Source organism: Pinus tabuliformis, chromosome J (assembly GCF_031772625.1).
Source record: "Pinus tabuliformis cultivar Carrire ecotype Pingquan chromosome J, CPIR1, whole genome shotgun sequence".
NCBI classification, from domain to species: domain Eukaryota; kingdom Viridiplantae; phylum Streptophyta; class Pinopsida; order Pinales; family Pinaceae; genus Pinus; species Pinus tabuliformis.
Window position 1 is genome coordinate 825,485,817 of NC_142295.1, and position 15,893 is coordinate 825,501,709.

General features: G+C 40.1%; 1 protein-coding gene across 1 annotated transcript in view; it reads right to left on the bottom strand.

The window, feature by feature from the left end:
• Positions 1–15,893, bottom strand: part of LOC149229254 (uncharacterized) — a 290,283-nt gene that overhangs the window by 179,610 nt on the left and 94,780 nt on the right. Inside the window, exon 6 of the mRNA XM_089380986.1 lies at positions 7,970–8,115. Coding sequence (XP_089237112.1) covers positions 7,970–8,115 — 146 coding nt within the window. The remainder of the gene's footprint in view (positions 1–7,969; positions 8,116–15,893) is intronic.

Below are 15,893 nucleotides of genomic sequence, written 5' to 3' on the forward strand. Positions count from 1 at the left end.
CTCCAGCGCCTCGTTCGACTGCAGAATAGTCTCTCGCACTAACGCGACCTTCCTTTTTAATGCTAGAAGGTCAGCTTGAAACTGATGGAACTGCTATGGACGACCATCATCTAATACCTCTATATCTCTTGGTGCCCCATCAAGGGGGGATACATCTCCTAGCACCTCCCCCATTTGCTGTGTGTTGCTATCACCCAAAAACCTAGACACGCCCCCGGTCACCTCATCAACGGATGGCACTACTGATGTATGCTCTACTCTCTCCACTAAGATATCAACCAGAGTGGTCAAGGGAGTCTCCAATGAGGATGACTCCTGCGTCACACTGGGTGTATCTATGTGCTCCCTACAATCTGGTGTGCCCTCAACCTCATGCTCAACCTCCTCCTCAAGCTCCTGATATCTATAGCCAGGTCTCCACCAGCAAAAGCGCCCCCTGGACTCACACTCTAACTGTCCCTGGCTTGCATCCTCCTTTCGAGGAGATCTGGTGTCCTGAGTCTATCGACTTACCCCACATGGTGTAGATGGTTGCACCCCCACAGTCTGTGTTAAAGGATGAGGATGGGTTTGGTCTGTCACCCTCCTCAACTGGGTCAACCTCTCATCGTTCCAACGAATTCCACCCTAGAATTCCTACATACTAAATTTCCCTTGAGCCATGGGTTTGTCTACGTTTTCACCAATCACTGTGCCTACATACCTAAATCTTCCATGATCTTACTGGTTACCCACATCTAGGCCAAAATCATGCTCTGATACCACTGTAATGTTCTGAATGGAAAATTAACAGTGATAATCAAGCGAATGCAACAAATCCAACACAAATAAAATGTACACAGATCATAGAACCATAAATGAGCCAGAAACATGCCAAAATAGGCCAATTTTATTATAAAGTTAAAGGAGTACAAAATAGATTGAAGTGAGTGCACCTGGGCTTGCTTAGAACAAGCTACAAGCCCCAGGTGGATGAATATCAGCTACCCAAACAATGGAGGAAGCTCCCCAGCGAATGACTGCACTGGCCCTTGAAGAAATACACTACTGGCTAAGTTGGGACCCCTGTATGACCCTCAAATATGCCCAGAAAATTCTACCAAATTATTTTTGAGATCCTCGTCAAAAACCTAGAAAAACCTAGAAAGGCTTTTGGCAATTTCTACCGACCATCTGCGACCCAAAATTCCATTTCTCTCCTCCCCACTGGCTACCAAATAATTTTGTTGTTTGGAGCACCAAAACATCCCCAAAAATTCTGCAAAATTAGGAGCCAACTCCTTGACCCTTAACCATCAAAACCCATAAATGTTTTGGGCTAATTCCGACCTCCTGAAATTACCCAAAATTGGTGGTACACCCTCCTGAGTAGAGATTACATTCCCAGTGGCTCTATCTGCTGCAAACTCTCCTTATTTTTGTGGATGTAGGGGAGAGGTTTTACATCAAATCCCGGCACAAGATAGCTAAACCCAGGTCCACAAAAACGTTGTCCAATGGACCCCTGCGTAGGCCCTAGGAAGATAAATGCTTTTCCCTCAATAGCAATCACCTCCAGCTCCAAAAATTTCCTCAAAGGCTAAGCTCTCCCTCAAGCAACTCCACTGATTTGCCCCTGGCATAAAATACCCTCGGAAATTAACTGAGATGAGTGGTACGAATTGGCTAAAGGAATCTGCTGAAATGTGTTGCAATACTCCACAACCCTCTCACCAAAGTAGCAATAGCTTGCCTTCCTAGGGTGGCCCTTGGCGTCCACCGAAAGAAGGGTGAATTCTCCCCTTGGAGAACTCTGTGTTGAGTAGCACTTGTGACCCAGCTAGACAGCGTGAGCAACAAAAGGAAATAGATGAGTGAACAAAAGGCCCTAATAGCTTCTATTCTCCTTCTATTTATAATTTATTCTTGCCTCCTCATGTGGGTCCCTCCATCCAATATTTCGACCTCCTTCCCTTAGCAATTTGATTTTCCTCAGGGGTTTGAATTCCCCTTTTTGGGTGGCTCCCACATCCCATTACAAATTTAATCTTTCATTTTCTCTAATGTTGGTGGCCTCTATCTCTCCAAAAAATAAGTGGGAGCTCCCTCAACCCACTTTTCCTAAGTTTACATGCCAAAATATTTCCCAACACCCAATCGCAAAACTAGAAATTCATCTTAGCAAAATTAATTTAATTGGGGACATTACAGTGAAAAATTAAAAAGCAACTACATTTAATGTAAAATATGGAGTATTGTTAGGGGAACAAACACAGAATTCACACAAGATTAGATGAATGGATAATAAGAGATAACAAACGATAATCAAATATTGGTCTAGCAATATCAGGCACTCGTGTAACTCCATCTAGATTTGTCAAAAATCTCACAGGTAGTATGGGTTGTTTGGGTCAAAAAATTATAAAGTGAAGTTTCTATTAAAGAAACAATTATTTGCATTCAAATGAGTAAAGATGAATCTGTGCCCAATCATATTAATGCATTCAAGGTATTAACACAATAGTGGGAAAAAGTAGGTGTAAAAATCAATGTTGCATTAATCATTATCGGGATAATATCGGCGCGAGGAAAAAATCGGCAAAAAATCGGAATTATTGGGAAATTATCGGAAATTATTGGGAAATAATCGTTTGGTACAAAAAAAAATCATTTTTTTTCAATTTTTTTAATATCTAAACCATCTACAACATAAAATAAATACATTGACACATAAATATGGTAAAAGAACTAATATATAAGATGTTTAATATCATTTCTAGTGCTAAAATCACGCATAACATTGAAACATGTCCTGAATAGTAAGTCCTAACTCCTAAGTCCCAACTCAGCCTCAAAATATCATCAAAAAATATGGTAATGTATCTCATCATGTCATAATGTCATATACAATAAAATGAAGAAAATAACTAAAGTCTAATCCTATTGATTTCCTCTGCCCCTCTTGCGGGAAAATGCCACAGCTTTCCCTTTCCCTTTAGATGTAGCTGCTGGTGCCCGTGCTGGTGGAGATGGCAGTGGAGTTTGATGTGCTCTAGAAGCTGAAGAACTAGAAGTAGGAGCTATAGGAGGTAGACCACGTCCTCTACTGGTGGCAGTGGTAGCCCGGGCAGGTGGTGTCACCTCCTCCTCCTGTTCCTCCTCCTCCCCCTCCACTACATCCTGCACTAACCAATCATCAGCAGACTCCATGAGAGGCCTCTCGGCCTCAACCCTCCATGCAGCAGTGGTGTCAATCCCATCCAATGAGATGGCATCCACATCAGGTGTCCTCTCAAGTTGCCTCACCCACAATCTAAGATTGTAGTAGACGTAGACCATGTCATTAAGTCGCTGGGACTCCAACCTGTACAAAGATCATGAAATAATAATTAATAATTATAAAAAAATTATTGTTTAATGAATTCAAAAATTTATTTGGAAATTTGCAATATTTTAAATGTTTAAGTGTTAACCTGTTGCGCTTCTTGTTGTGTATTTTTTCAAATACACTCTAGTTGCGCTCACATACTGAGGAGCTACATGTTTGGCTGAGGATGCGAATGGCAAGCTTTTGCAGAAGGGGTACCCTGCCACCATACATTTTCCACCATGCATCTACAACAAAATTACAAAAAAAAAATTAAATAAACATAAGAAAAAAATGGAATTTGAAGAGGCAATGAAATTTGAAACAAAGTTACAAACTAAAAAATACCTGGCATTTTAATCGTCCTATCAGTGACAACCATCTCAAAGCCAAATGTGCCACCTGCCATCCTATATGTCTCAATTTGTTTAGAGATCTCTATACGTTGTTTTGGAGATCGCACCATCTTCTGGACACCGGATAAGAATCCATCCATGATCTCAGCATCAAAATCAAACCCACATGGGTAAGAAAATGCAGGGTTTAGGAAAAGCCCATCAACATGAATGGGACGATGGAGTGTGTTGTTCCATCGCTCATCAATCACTCCCCATAGGAGGAGTTGTCTCTGAAACCCATCATCTCCCTTACCATCATAGTAGGCCCGAATGGCTTCTTTGGCCCTGTCCATGGCCTCATACAAATAGCCCATTGTGGGCTTCTCACCATCAACCAACCGAAGAACCTTTACCAAAGGTTCAGTAACGGCGCACACCTCCTGCACTTCCGCCCAGAAGTCTTCCTGGTATCAAACTAGTTTGCATACAGCCTCTCCTTCTGGTTTGCGGCTCATTGGCAAAGCACGTCACTCCTCTGAAAGAAACATTCTCTTCACATCCCACATAGAATTCAAGAGGGATTGAAGAGATATGAAACTGATGGCAAACCGTGTAATGGCGGGGTACACCAACTCTTTGTTGTTGGTGAATCTTCTCATCAAGCTAAGAACAGATGTATGGTTATATATAAATTTTGTAATGATTTTGGATGAATCAACAATATCTTTGACAAAGGGAATTTTCCCTATGTCCTCTAACATCAAATCAATACAATGGGCAGCACAAGGTGTCCAAAATAAAGTAAGATGCCTGTCCACAAGCATCCTACCAACAGCAACATAATTTGCAGCATTGTCCGTTATGACTTGGACAACATGTTGTTCACCCACCTCCAAAATAAACACACCCAACAAATCACATAAAGTTCTTGCATCTTTGATTTGTGCAGATGCATCAACAGATTTGATAAACATAGTCCCCTTAGGACAACTAACCAAGAAGTTTATAAGGGTTCTCCCCTTTTGGTCTGTCCAACCATCTGACATAACAGTGCATCCTGTTTGTGCCCATGATGCCCTAAATTCCTCCAATCTTTGGGTGCAGTCACGCTTTTCATTTTGAAGAATTCGGCCTCTGAAATCATGATAAGAAGGGATTTTGTACCCTGGGCCAACACTGGCAATAGCATCAACGATAGGTTGGAAAAATGGATTATTCCTTACAATGCTGAAAGGAATATCACTCCAGAGGAGAAATTTTGCCAGCAACTTGTCAGCTTGTTCTTTCTCAGTTCTTTTTAGCATTGAATCGATAAATGGCTGTGAACCAGGTGTGGTTCGAGGAACAAAAAATGATGTGGCAGCTACCGGATTGGTTGATGCTGCAGTAGAACCAGTGCCATTTGGCCCACTTCCTTCAGTTGACCTTTTTAGTTGCCTTTTGAGTTCTTCTTTGGCCTCTCTAGTTTGCTCTAATTCTTCCAATGCTCTCATGGCTCTTTGGATAAGTTTAGGATTTGTATTTGTACAAGGCCCCACATCTTTTCCAGGGATTTTTGCAAGGTGAAATTTCAACCTGTACACCCCCTCGGGACATAGGGTGGCCACACAACTTGCAACTCAAATTTCGTCTATCATTCGGAGAATCAGGTACACCATATTCCCAGAAAGGATCCAATTTCCTTGGCATGTTTGTTTTTGAACTTTGAAGTTGCAAACTTGAAGTCTTGACTCTTGAATGGTGTTTTGGTGCAGTTGTGACTCTATGGGAAAATAAGGATTACAATTTAGCATTTACAAAATTACAGGTTACAAATTTACAATTTAGTATTTTAATTTTTAATTTTTAACATTGTACATTGAAAATCCAAGTTACCCAACCTAAAACAACCATTCCAAAGTTCAAAGTTTCAAACACAAGTTACCCAACCATTCCAAACCCAAGTTACCCAACCAAATGGCAAAAATAATGAAAAATACATAAACAATATTTAAAAACAATGAAAACAACAAAAAAAAAAAAAATGGTTCCCATAGTCATACCAAGTTACCCAACCAAAAACAATGAAGAAATACAAAAAAATCTTTAAAAACAATGAAAACAAAATAAAAATGGTGCCCATACCAAGTTACCCAACCAAAAACAATGTTTTTAAACAATGAAAACAAAAAAAAATTAATCCACATACCGTTTCTATGGAAAAATCGGTGGTCTCCTCTTGATTTTCTCCTCTAAGCACTTAGATTTAGCGAAAAACCCTCTCCAGCTTGGTCTCCAGCGCTTCTCTGCCCTCCGCGCGCGACTGTCCAAATGAATTCATAACAAAAAACCAAAAACACGTTATAAAACCTCGCTGCCGCGAAGCGATTTTTTCCATTTTTATCGCAATAAAATCGAAATTATCGCGATAATTTCAATAAAAATCGGCAAAAAAATTCCAGCAATAATTTCGTATATTTATCGCGATTTTATCGGGAAAGTGAAAAAATCGCGATTATTTCATTTTATCGCGATATTATCGTGATTTTCACAACACTAGTAAAAATAGAAGAAGATGGGGCCAAGACCATTTTATTAAACATCTTACCCTTCAAATCGGATAACATCATTACACTAAGCAAATATTCCATCACAATCTTTAGAAAATATGATTCAAGCCCTTATGGCAGATGAAAATAGTGAGACTAGTGAAGAAAGGCTTCTATTTAGCAAAGGACAAAGAAAAAAAAAAAAACAGCAGCAACAATAAAAAGGAAGGACCTATTATTATTCTGGGAAAATAGGTCATGGTACCTAGGATTCTAAGTTTGCAGCAAATGATGTACAAGGAAGAACGATGAAAACTGAAAGTGGCAATGCAGCATTGCATTCAAAAGATTTTATTTTTATAAGAGGAGGAATCTGACAAGGAAGAACTAGAAGTTGATTACTTCCAAACACCTTAAAAAGACTATATTTTTTAAGAGATAAAAAAATATTTGCAACAAGGTACATGAGTCGATCACTCCACCTATGGTGAATTCAATCCTGCTTCATTCAGAGATGGCATGAATTTTTGCTTAGGTTGCTTCAGTGAGAAGAGAAGGCAATCTGATTGCTTAGGTGGATTCCTGCTTCAATAAGAAGAGATGGCAAGATGATTGCTTAGGTCAATGAAGCCTGCCTTCAAAAATGGAGGATACAGAAATGCAAGGGAGCACCAACAGAGGTAACAGAGTCTGGAGAGATGAGGAGCTAAAATAAAAAAGTTCCTTATATTATCTTTCCAATCAACTTTATAAGTTTTTGAATTTGTTATGTAAGCTAGGGTAGATAGTTGAAAAAATAATATTTTTGTGTTCAGAGCAGGTATTGAAGCATAAACACCAATGTTGCCGTTATCGTTATCAGGATATTATCGGCGAGGGGGAAAAATCGGAAAAAAATCGTAACAATTGGGAAATAATCGGGAAAAAAATCGTAAAATACAAAAATATTCTTTTTTTTTTCAATTTTTTTAATATCTAAAGCATCTACAACATAAAATAAATACATTGACACATAAATATGATAAAAGAACTAATATATAAGATGTGTAATATCATTTCTAGTGTTACATCACACATAACAGTGAATCATGTCCTAAATAGTAAGTCCTAACTCCTCAGTCCCAACTCAGCCTCAAAATATCAACAAAAAATATAATAATGTATCTCATATCATGAGTCATAATGTCACATACAATGAAATGAACCAAATAACTAAAATCTAATACTACTGATTTCCTCTGCCCCTCTTGCGAGAAAATGCGATAGCTTTCCCTTTCCCTCTAGATGTAGATGCCGGTGGAGTTGGCAGTGGACTCTGTTGTGCTCTAGAAGCTGAAGAACTAGGAGCTACAGGAGGTAGACCACGTCCTCTACTGGTGACAGGGGTAGCCTGGGTAGGTTGTGTCACCTCCTCCTCCTGTTGCTCCTCCTCCTCATCAAAAAATCAGAGGAAAAAATAGATAAATAAATAAATTTTCAAAGATTTTTTCAAGTTATCACGATTTTTTGTGAAAAAAAATTTAACATAAAAATCGGGCGATAATATCGCCAAACTCAAAAAATCGCAATTTGCCGATAATATCGCGATTTTCGCAACACTGATTAACACTCCTATATTAAAATTCAACTTTGCCTATAGATAATAAAGCTCAACCAAATGAATATCATGTACTTGTTGCAATTGTTTCTGAATTCAAAACGAACTACTCCAGAAATTGAGTGGGCTGTATGAAATTTGTAATAATTGAAACTTTTACCTCCTTTTCTTGGGTCATTTCCATATCAAAAAAAGGGTATAATTCTCGGAGCCCTGCTGTATGGGAAAGAAGGTGCCGGATTGTAATAGATTGTTTCCCATTGTTTCCAAATTCTGGAAGATACTGGCAGGCCAGTGCATCAAGCTCTGCATTCAAAATGAAGCCTAACATCTCACATTAGCAGTGACCCTGCAAGCCAATCATTCTATTTCTCCAAATGCAGATTCACGTATGCATTTGAAATTATATCCAGATAACAAAATAACAATATTTTTGTACACATCCAAGGCCCATTATAAACAAAGATTTCCAATAAAAGACTGAAAATCTATTTATGATCTGCAGAAAAAGAAAATTATTATCAAATGTCAGTTAGAAATAATACAGCAATAATACATACAACAACTGATTCCCTTCTCCAACCAGTAAAAGTCTATCATTGACGTTAAAACTATACATAGGGAAAAACCTCTAGTCTCTATGGAAACAAAGCTCTCAAAAAAACCTGTCTAAAGCATAAATCAACCCTCATACGACTCACTGATATAAAGGACAAATTGATCACAGACATTTAATCCAAAATGTAACAAAGAACTAGACTCAAACAGAGGTATTAAAATTTAAGTGTCTCTAAACAAAAATTTATAAATAAACGAACCATTGAACTGCAATGACCACTAGTTGGAGGAGCGGAGATATATATCTATGTTCTTAATGTCACCTGTGGAAGGAAAAGAAAAATATGTATGATAACTTTTCAAGATATAACCAAAAGTGGAACGTTAAAAAACGTGTCTGTTAAATTAATTCCATATAAAATATATGCAACTAAGATTTCCATGTTCATCACAATTCAAAGAAAAGTAAATATCCTTGGGAACATTTTCACTGCAGCCAACAGCAGACAGGTTGCACCAGAACCCTACCCAAACATAACCCTGGGCTCCGCCAATAGGTCTACACAACCCTATCCAGACATAACCCTGGACTCTGCCAATAGGTCTACACAATAATAACTTCCTTTGAGCATATTTTTGGAAGTTGCAACTATTCCATCTACTTGCCAAAAAAAACAATGTAGCATGGTTGCATGTTTCAGCAGAAAGACATACCCAAACGATTATGTGCCTATCTAGTATCTTCTATATGATCATATGCATGCTGGAGTTAAGCACCCGGTATGGACAAGTAATTCACTAAATGGGGGGCATCCAACCCACAATGCATTGAATTATTCAAAATGGCTTGGGGTGGAGGAATTTGAATGGATTTATATTGCATGGTGTAAGTGTGGAGGAGTCGGGGCATATCTTAGAGCAATTGAATGGCAGTTTCCACATATGCAACATCCTCAAGAAGCTACTCCAACTGCCACCTCTGGACCTCCTTATCACTCAATGCTTCCTCATGGATGTGTCACCTACTGCAGTCTGCTTCCACTCAATCTGTAGTTTTATGCCTAGATTTCTTGGCCACCTGCACAATCTTCCCACCGTAGGTTTAACCACCTTTCAGCAGATCTCATTGTCCCTCTTTGTTGACATCAACATGGAAAAAGTCGAAGTCGGGATTAATTCGGCAAGGGTCCAAAAGTTGAAAAACTTGTTGAAGTCTGGAGTTTTTTGAAAAAATCGGCAAAAAGTCGGCAAAATTAAAAAAAAAAAAAAAAAAAAAAACACAAAAATATTCATTTTAGTTTTATTTTTTTAACATCTAGAGTATCCACAACATCAAATAAATGCATTTCCACATAAACATGAAAAGAAAGCTAATATATAATATGTATATGAAATCTAATTCTACATCACATATCAAAATAGTGAATCAACTCCTGAATCTTGAGTCTTGTCCGAGTCTCAACTCTCAAGAGTCAAAATATCAACAAAAAATATAATAAATGTATATCATGAGTCATCTAAAAGTCATAAAGTAATAAATCACTGAGATCCTCTTCCCCTTTTACGGGAATAGGGAATGGCTTTGCCTTTTCCTCTAGAGGAAGAAGACCCAGCCCCTGAAAATACAAAAGGAGTCAGTCGTCCTCTAGAAGTCGATGGAAGAGGTGGCCTCTATCCTATGTTGCTGCTTCCCATCCTAGATGGTGTCACCTCCTCCTCATCATCCTCAACCAGCTCTGCCTCCTGAGCTTTAGATTGCTCCTCCTCCTCTACCTCTGGCTCTCCCTACCCTGCAACTGCTACCTCCTCTAGATCCATACCTAACCAATCCGAGATCGAGTCCATGATTGGCCTCTCAGTCTCGACCCTCCATGCAACGGTGGTATCAATATTGTCCAATGAGATGGCTTCCACATCAATAGGTGTTCGAAGTTGTCTCACCGAATGGGAGAAAAAACAGAAGAAAATGATATCATTTTTGGCCTTTTCAACCTCTTTATCTACGGCCTAGGAGGACAGCCGACTTTTTGGGTCGATTACCGATAAAATCGGGCATATAACGAATAAATTGCGATTTTTTCGTTTCTGAAAAAGTCTACAAAAAATCGGAGGATTAAATTGTTTTGTTGAAAAAATCGCAATTTTAGGATTTAATCCCGATTTTTTGCAAGCTTTTTCCACACTGGTTGACATAGCTCCCCTCATTGTTTTTTCCTCAATACTCCAACAGCTACTTTGTGCATTTTCTCCATGTTAGCTTTCGAGTTATTCTGAAAGGGTTTATACCATCTTTGAGGATGTTTCATGAGAATTGGGGTACATGGTTTATGCTCAAACCGTAGATTATCCTAGATGGATTGACACATGAGAGATGATCTGTGACGGATTTGCATAGAGGAGCCAACTTGTTGAATGGTTGTTTGACCTTAGGTATGTTGGCTTGGCATTCTTCATTAGGCTATTGAAGTTCTCATTCTTGTTTGATGGATGCCCTTCATTGTGGCCACATGGAGAGGTTCACTTGCTTGGAGAACACCCTACTTAGGAGGAGGAGCATTGTGCATCTTAGTGGATGGCATCAAGCTCTAGTTGGCATGAGGCAACTTGGATTCTTGAATGGAGGCTTATAGTTGGCTTGATGATGCTTTGACTGCAATAGTATTCTTGCATGGGCAGCTAACCCAATGGAGTACATATCTTAGTAGGAGCAATGGAATTTGCCTGAGCTTGGGATGGAGAGGTGGACACCTCTTGACTCTTGAGTAGCTACATCATCTTCGAACTCATATTGTGTATAACATAACATTGGAGAATGACTTTTGTACCCTTGGAGTGGAGCATGTCACTTGTGTAGGCCTACATGAGATAATTGTAGGTTACATGTAAGGGCTTGGGACCACATTCTATTGTTGGGCTCCCTTGCCTCCTGTTGACCACTCAAGTGTCAACTACTCCATGAGCAGAGTACATTTCAAAGCAGTCAAAATTTTTCAGGCTTCCTCATCATCATCATCATTCAGCTTTTGGTCTTCAATTGTAATCCAAATTCTGTAGCCCTATCGGCCATTATGTAAAAAATGATTCTAGTATGTTATAAAGCCATGTAACACATCTAGGTAGCTTAAGATTTTTCCTAGATAATTGGTTAATTTTTTCTCCCACACATCCCCCAAAGCTAGAGTGAGGCTTCATGGTAAGGTCTTAGGTGAGTCTTAGTGTATAGAGTCAACGTAAATTGTCATACCAGATCATGTCTAAAGTCTCGCAGAATTTGGTTGTGTCTAGAGGCCATTTTTTAATTGTCAAAATTTCCCTTCTAACTGGGATTAGTATGTAATATTTGATGTAAAGATGTAAAAAGTGTTGTCTATAGAAGTTGTAGGGGGTATGAATACTTAAAATTACACCTCAACTCTTAAACTTTCTATCTAGACACACTTTGAGGGTGGAAAAATATGTTTAAGCCCCTCTAGCGTCATATTTTTAATTTTTCGGCAAAAATGGAAAAATATTTATATTTAGCCGAAAATTGGTCAAAAAATTAAAATGAGAAAACAAAAATTCTCTCCAAGTGGAAGAATAATTAAAAAAAGATGTGGACTTTCCCAAGGAAGGAATCAAGGAAAATGTTAAGGAATCTCCACGATTCAAGCAAGGAAAATCCCACAAAAAATTCGTTGGCCCAAAAAGAATTACTTTCTCAAGGAAATCGAAATTTTTTGGTCCAAGGAAGTTAAGTTGAAAGAGAAAATTTTGAGGAAAAAATTGGGGAAAAATATTTTTCGTCTAGGATCAACTCCATCTTCAAGAAAATTGAATATTTTCCTCCAGATCAAGAGATGAGGTTATTTTGACATGGATCAAGCTTTCAACTAGTCGTTTTATTTTAGGATCAAGTCAATTTGTGCAATTCTTGGACCTAGCCGGTTTCCACTTGGAGGGAGATCTAGATCTCTCAATTTTTCTATAAATTGAGCTCAAAGATCCTCATTTGTAACATGAAAAATCAAGCTCTTGGCTATTGAATGATCCGTATGTTAGAAAATCAGAAAGGCAAAAAGATTTTCTTATTTAGATAGTTGTGATTCTTTTATCTTTATGATCTTTTATCTTTTTAGTTCATCAAGCAATTACCAAAACAGTAACACAAGGACAACAGATGTAGGCGGACAGCCAGGGCAAAACCCCTATCTAGGGGAAAAAACAGTCAACAATTCTTCCTTCAATGGTTGCTCGAGATAATCCAAGACTCTAGACCTAGACAAAGACTTCCTCCACACCAAGTCATCCCTCAATCCTTGTTGCAGATGATGACCCTTCCAAAGCAACTTCGACTTAGCAACATCATCAACAGCATCAACCCAATAGCAACTTTGACCCAACAGCAGTAGCAGCGACAACTTCGACCAAGCTTGGAAGACTTCGATCTCCCTTGATACACCTCAGAACTAAGTGAGACTTGTTCCAAAATTTCAGTCTTGAGGTCTACTATCTCCTTCCAGAAACTCACACTCCTTTCCAACCCTTCTTCTAGCCCTTTCTCAACTTCACACTTTTCCATCTTACAGCTTCGAAAATCGAACTATGTGAGAGAGAATGAGATGCACCAAATGAATTCGAACTACCTTGTATATATAGCCTTCCAAGGAGGTCGAATTACTCTTCTTGAGGCCGACCTGGTGCGAAGGAGACTAAATACATTTTTGACTAAAAAATAATTCGTTTTACATGATTTGAAAGCCCAAGAAGAGTCTCTTTTATGTTGATTTGGGGTAGCATCGAATGTTCTCTAGCCATGAAAATTGGTGGAGAGGCTAAAGCACATGAGATCTCCAAGACCCAGAAATGGTTTGGACAGATTGTACCCAGTTTGGGAGATATTAAAATAATTAATATTTTTAATGGAGTTCCTAAGTCTAAACTTAGGAAAAATAAAATATTAATGGATATTAATATAAAACTGGGTTAGAAGGTTCCAAAAGTCATGGATCAAGCCAAATCTAATCTTAGTCGTTGATTAGAGATTTAATCTCGGCCGTTGAAGGACCAACGAGAAAAGTATAAGAGATGGCTTGAGGGTCATATGAAAGACACACTAGAGTGATCAGTCATTCATTTTCCTAAAGTGGGGTTGCTAAGCAAAAGTGAATTAGTGATCAGCAGCGAAGGGCAATGAGTACTAAACAGAGAGGCAGAGATAGTGCTAAGAGACCAGCGTAGAACCAGGGAGAGTGAGAGCAGCAGCCAATTCAGGCCACGCAAAGCCCAGCAGAGACAGTACTAAGAGACCAACGCAAAAGCAGGGAGAGTGAGAGCAGCAGCCAGTTCAGGCCATGCAGAGCCCAGCAAAGACAACGCAAAGGCCAGAGGGACTGCGTCATCCACACAGAGGTTGCTGGAGTGACACAGAGGGTCCTAGAGGCTGCGCAGTACCTCAAAGGGCTGACGCAGAGGGTCTTGGGGCTGACGCAGAGGCCAGAAGGGCCAGCGCTAAGATTCAGAGTCGCCAGAGAGGGTTTCATGGGACAAGTTTTCTGAATACCTGTTTCTAAATATAGAGGTATTGTTGTCGTGTATTTTTCTCTGTCGGGTGAGCCGGTTAGGCACCCAGTTGTACTCAAGGAAATACTACATAATAATAAACCCTCATAATAGCTGCATCAGTTTTCCCACATTGGGTTTTTCCGGGGACATTTGTCCAAAAATAACGGTGTCACTTGTGCGTTTGTTTTCTTTCAGCCGTTGATCTATAGATGTTGTGACTATATTGTGTTTATTTCGATATTTAAATGTTTTAAATAACTTGTTTAGAATTTACAAGTAGAAGAAATAAACCAGCATAATACAGAGTAATTTTCTAACGAATAGACTTAGAAAATTCAAAATGGTATCAGAGCAAGGTTACAGATCACAGGAAAGTTGAAGGCATCAACTAAGCAGAACATTTGCAGCAGATTCAGTTGTCTCGAGTGATAGAGTTGATCCTTGCATAAAGAAACAGAGGAAGGGTTGACGCAGAGGGATTGCATCATCAGTCTGGGCCAGGGAGAGGGCAGCGCAGAGGCTGAGGATGGCAGAAACAGGCTCACACAGAGGCCAGAAGGGCTGACGCAATTCGCTGAGGGAGCTGTTTTGTCAGTGCTGGGATTGCGTAGAGCCAAGTGGCTCAATCCTTCAATTGTTGGGGCGAAGGAAGCTATGGCCAGTTTGCGAGAGCGATGCCGGTGGGGTACTGTGGTCAGAACAATACCTAACAAGCCAAAACCAAGGTAGAGGGAGTTGCCGCTGAGGCGGATTTCTAGCCAAGGAATCGGGATCAGTGTTGCAGTTGCATAGACGATTAGAGAGGGGCAACTTGACGGTTGGCAGAAGGATTTCCAGGAGGGAAATCGGGACTCAGAGGTAGTCCAGAAGAGAACTTCCAGACGAGAAGTAGAGAGACTCGAAGTAGTCGAACCAAGAACTTCTAGACGAGAAGTAGAGAGACTCAGCAGTAGTCAAACCGAGAACTTCCAAGCGGGAAGTAGAGAGACTCATAGGAGTCAACAAAAGAGGAGCGAGATGGTCGTGAATGGGCTGAAAGATCAGCACAGGCTAGACGGAGTGTCCAACTTTGTGGTCTGAAAGGCCAGGATCTTGTCCATTCTAGACAGACATCGTATCAAGGGCTTCGCCTTGAGAGTAATGGCTATCCCAGTTGACCCGGTAGTTAATGAAAGGTACGAGGAGGCAATGGCTAAGGCAAAATGCATCATTCTTGATGGAGTCAAGGATCATGTGGTCCAACATATTGCCGAGAAGGAAACGACAAAGGAGATGTGGGACACTTTGAATTCATTGTACCAGCATACTTCCGTGCAGAGGAAGATGCTCCTGGAGAATCAGCTAAGGTCATACCAGATGCAGAAGGGAGAGCAAATAGATGTCTTCCTTCATCGATTGAAGGAGATTCGTGACCAACTAACTTCCATAGGGGCCACGTCGGATCAAGAGTTGATCGTGAGGACTGCACTTAATGCGGTCTCCAAGGAGTGGGAGACATTTGTCCAGAGCATACTGGGCAGGGCGAATCTTCTAGATTGGGAAGAACTGTTGGTGGCTCTTCGTCAAGAAGGTAGCAGCAAAGGGGTCAGGATCAAGAAGGAAGAGGAAGAGGATGTGGCTCTGGCATCTGCGGGAAAGCAGGGGAAGAGGAAGAAGAAAGACCTCTCCAAGTTCAAGTGCTTCCACTATGGGGCACTAGGTCACTATGTGAACCAATGTCCGAGGAAGAAGAACATGGGAGAGGCTTCTGAGTCTAAGGCAGCACCAGTGAAGGCGGAGAAAGAAGTCGAGGAGGATGATGATTGTGCCATGAGTGCTCATCTACCTCTAGAGAAGAGGTGGGGAGACATCGAGCTGTAGTCAGGAGGACTACAGGCGATGAGGGGCAAGATCCTTGAGGTACCCAACCTCTTGGATTATACCTTGCTACGGGAACCCGAAGAGGAGTAGTGGACTGGTGGATGTGGGTAGAGACGGATGCG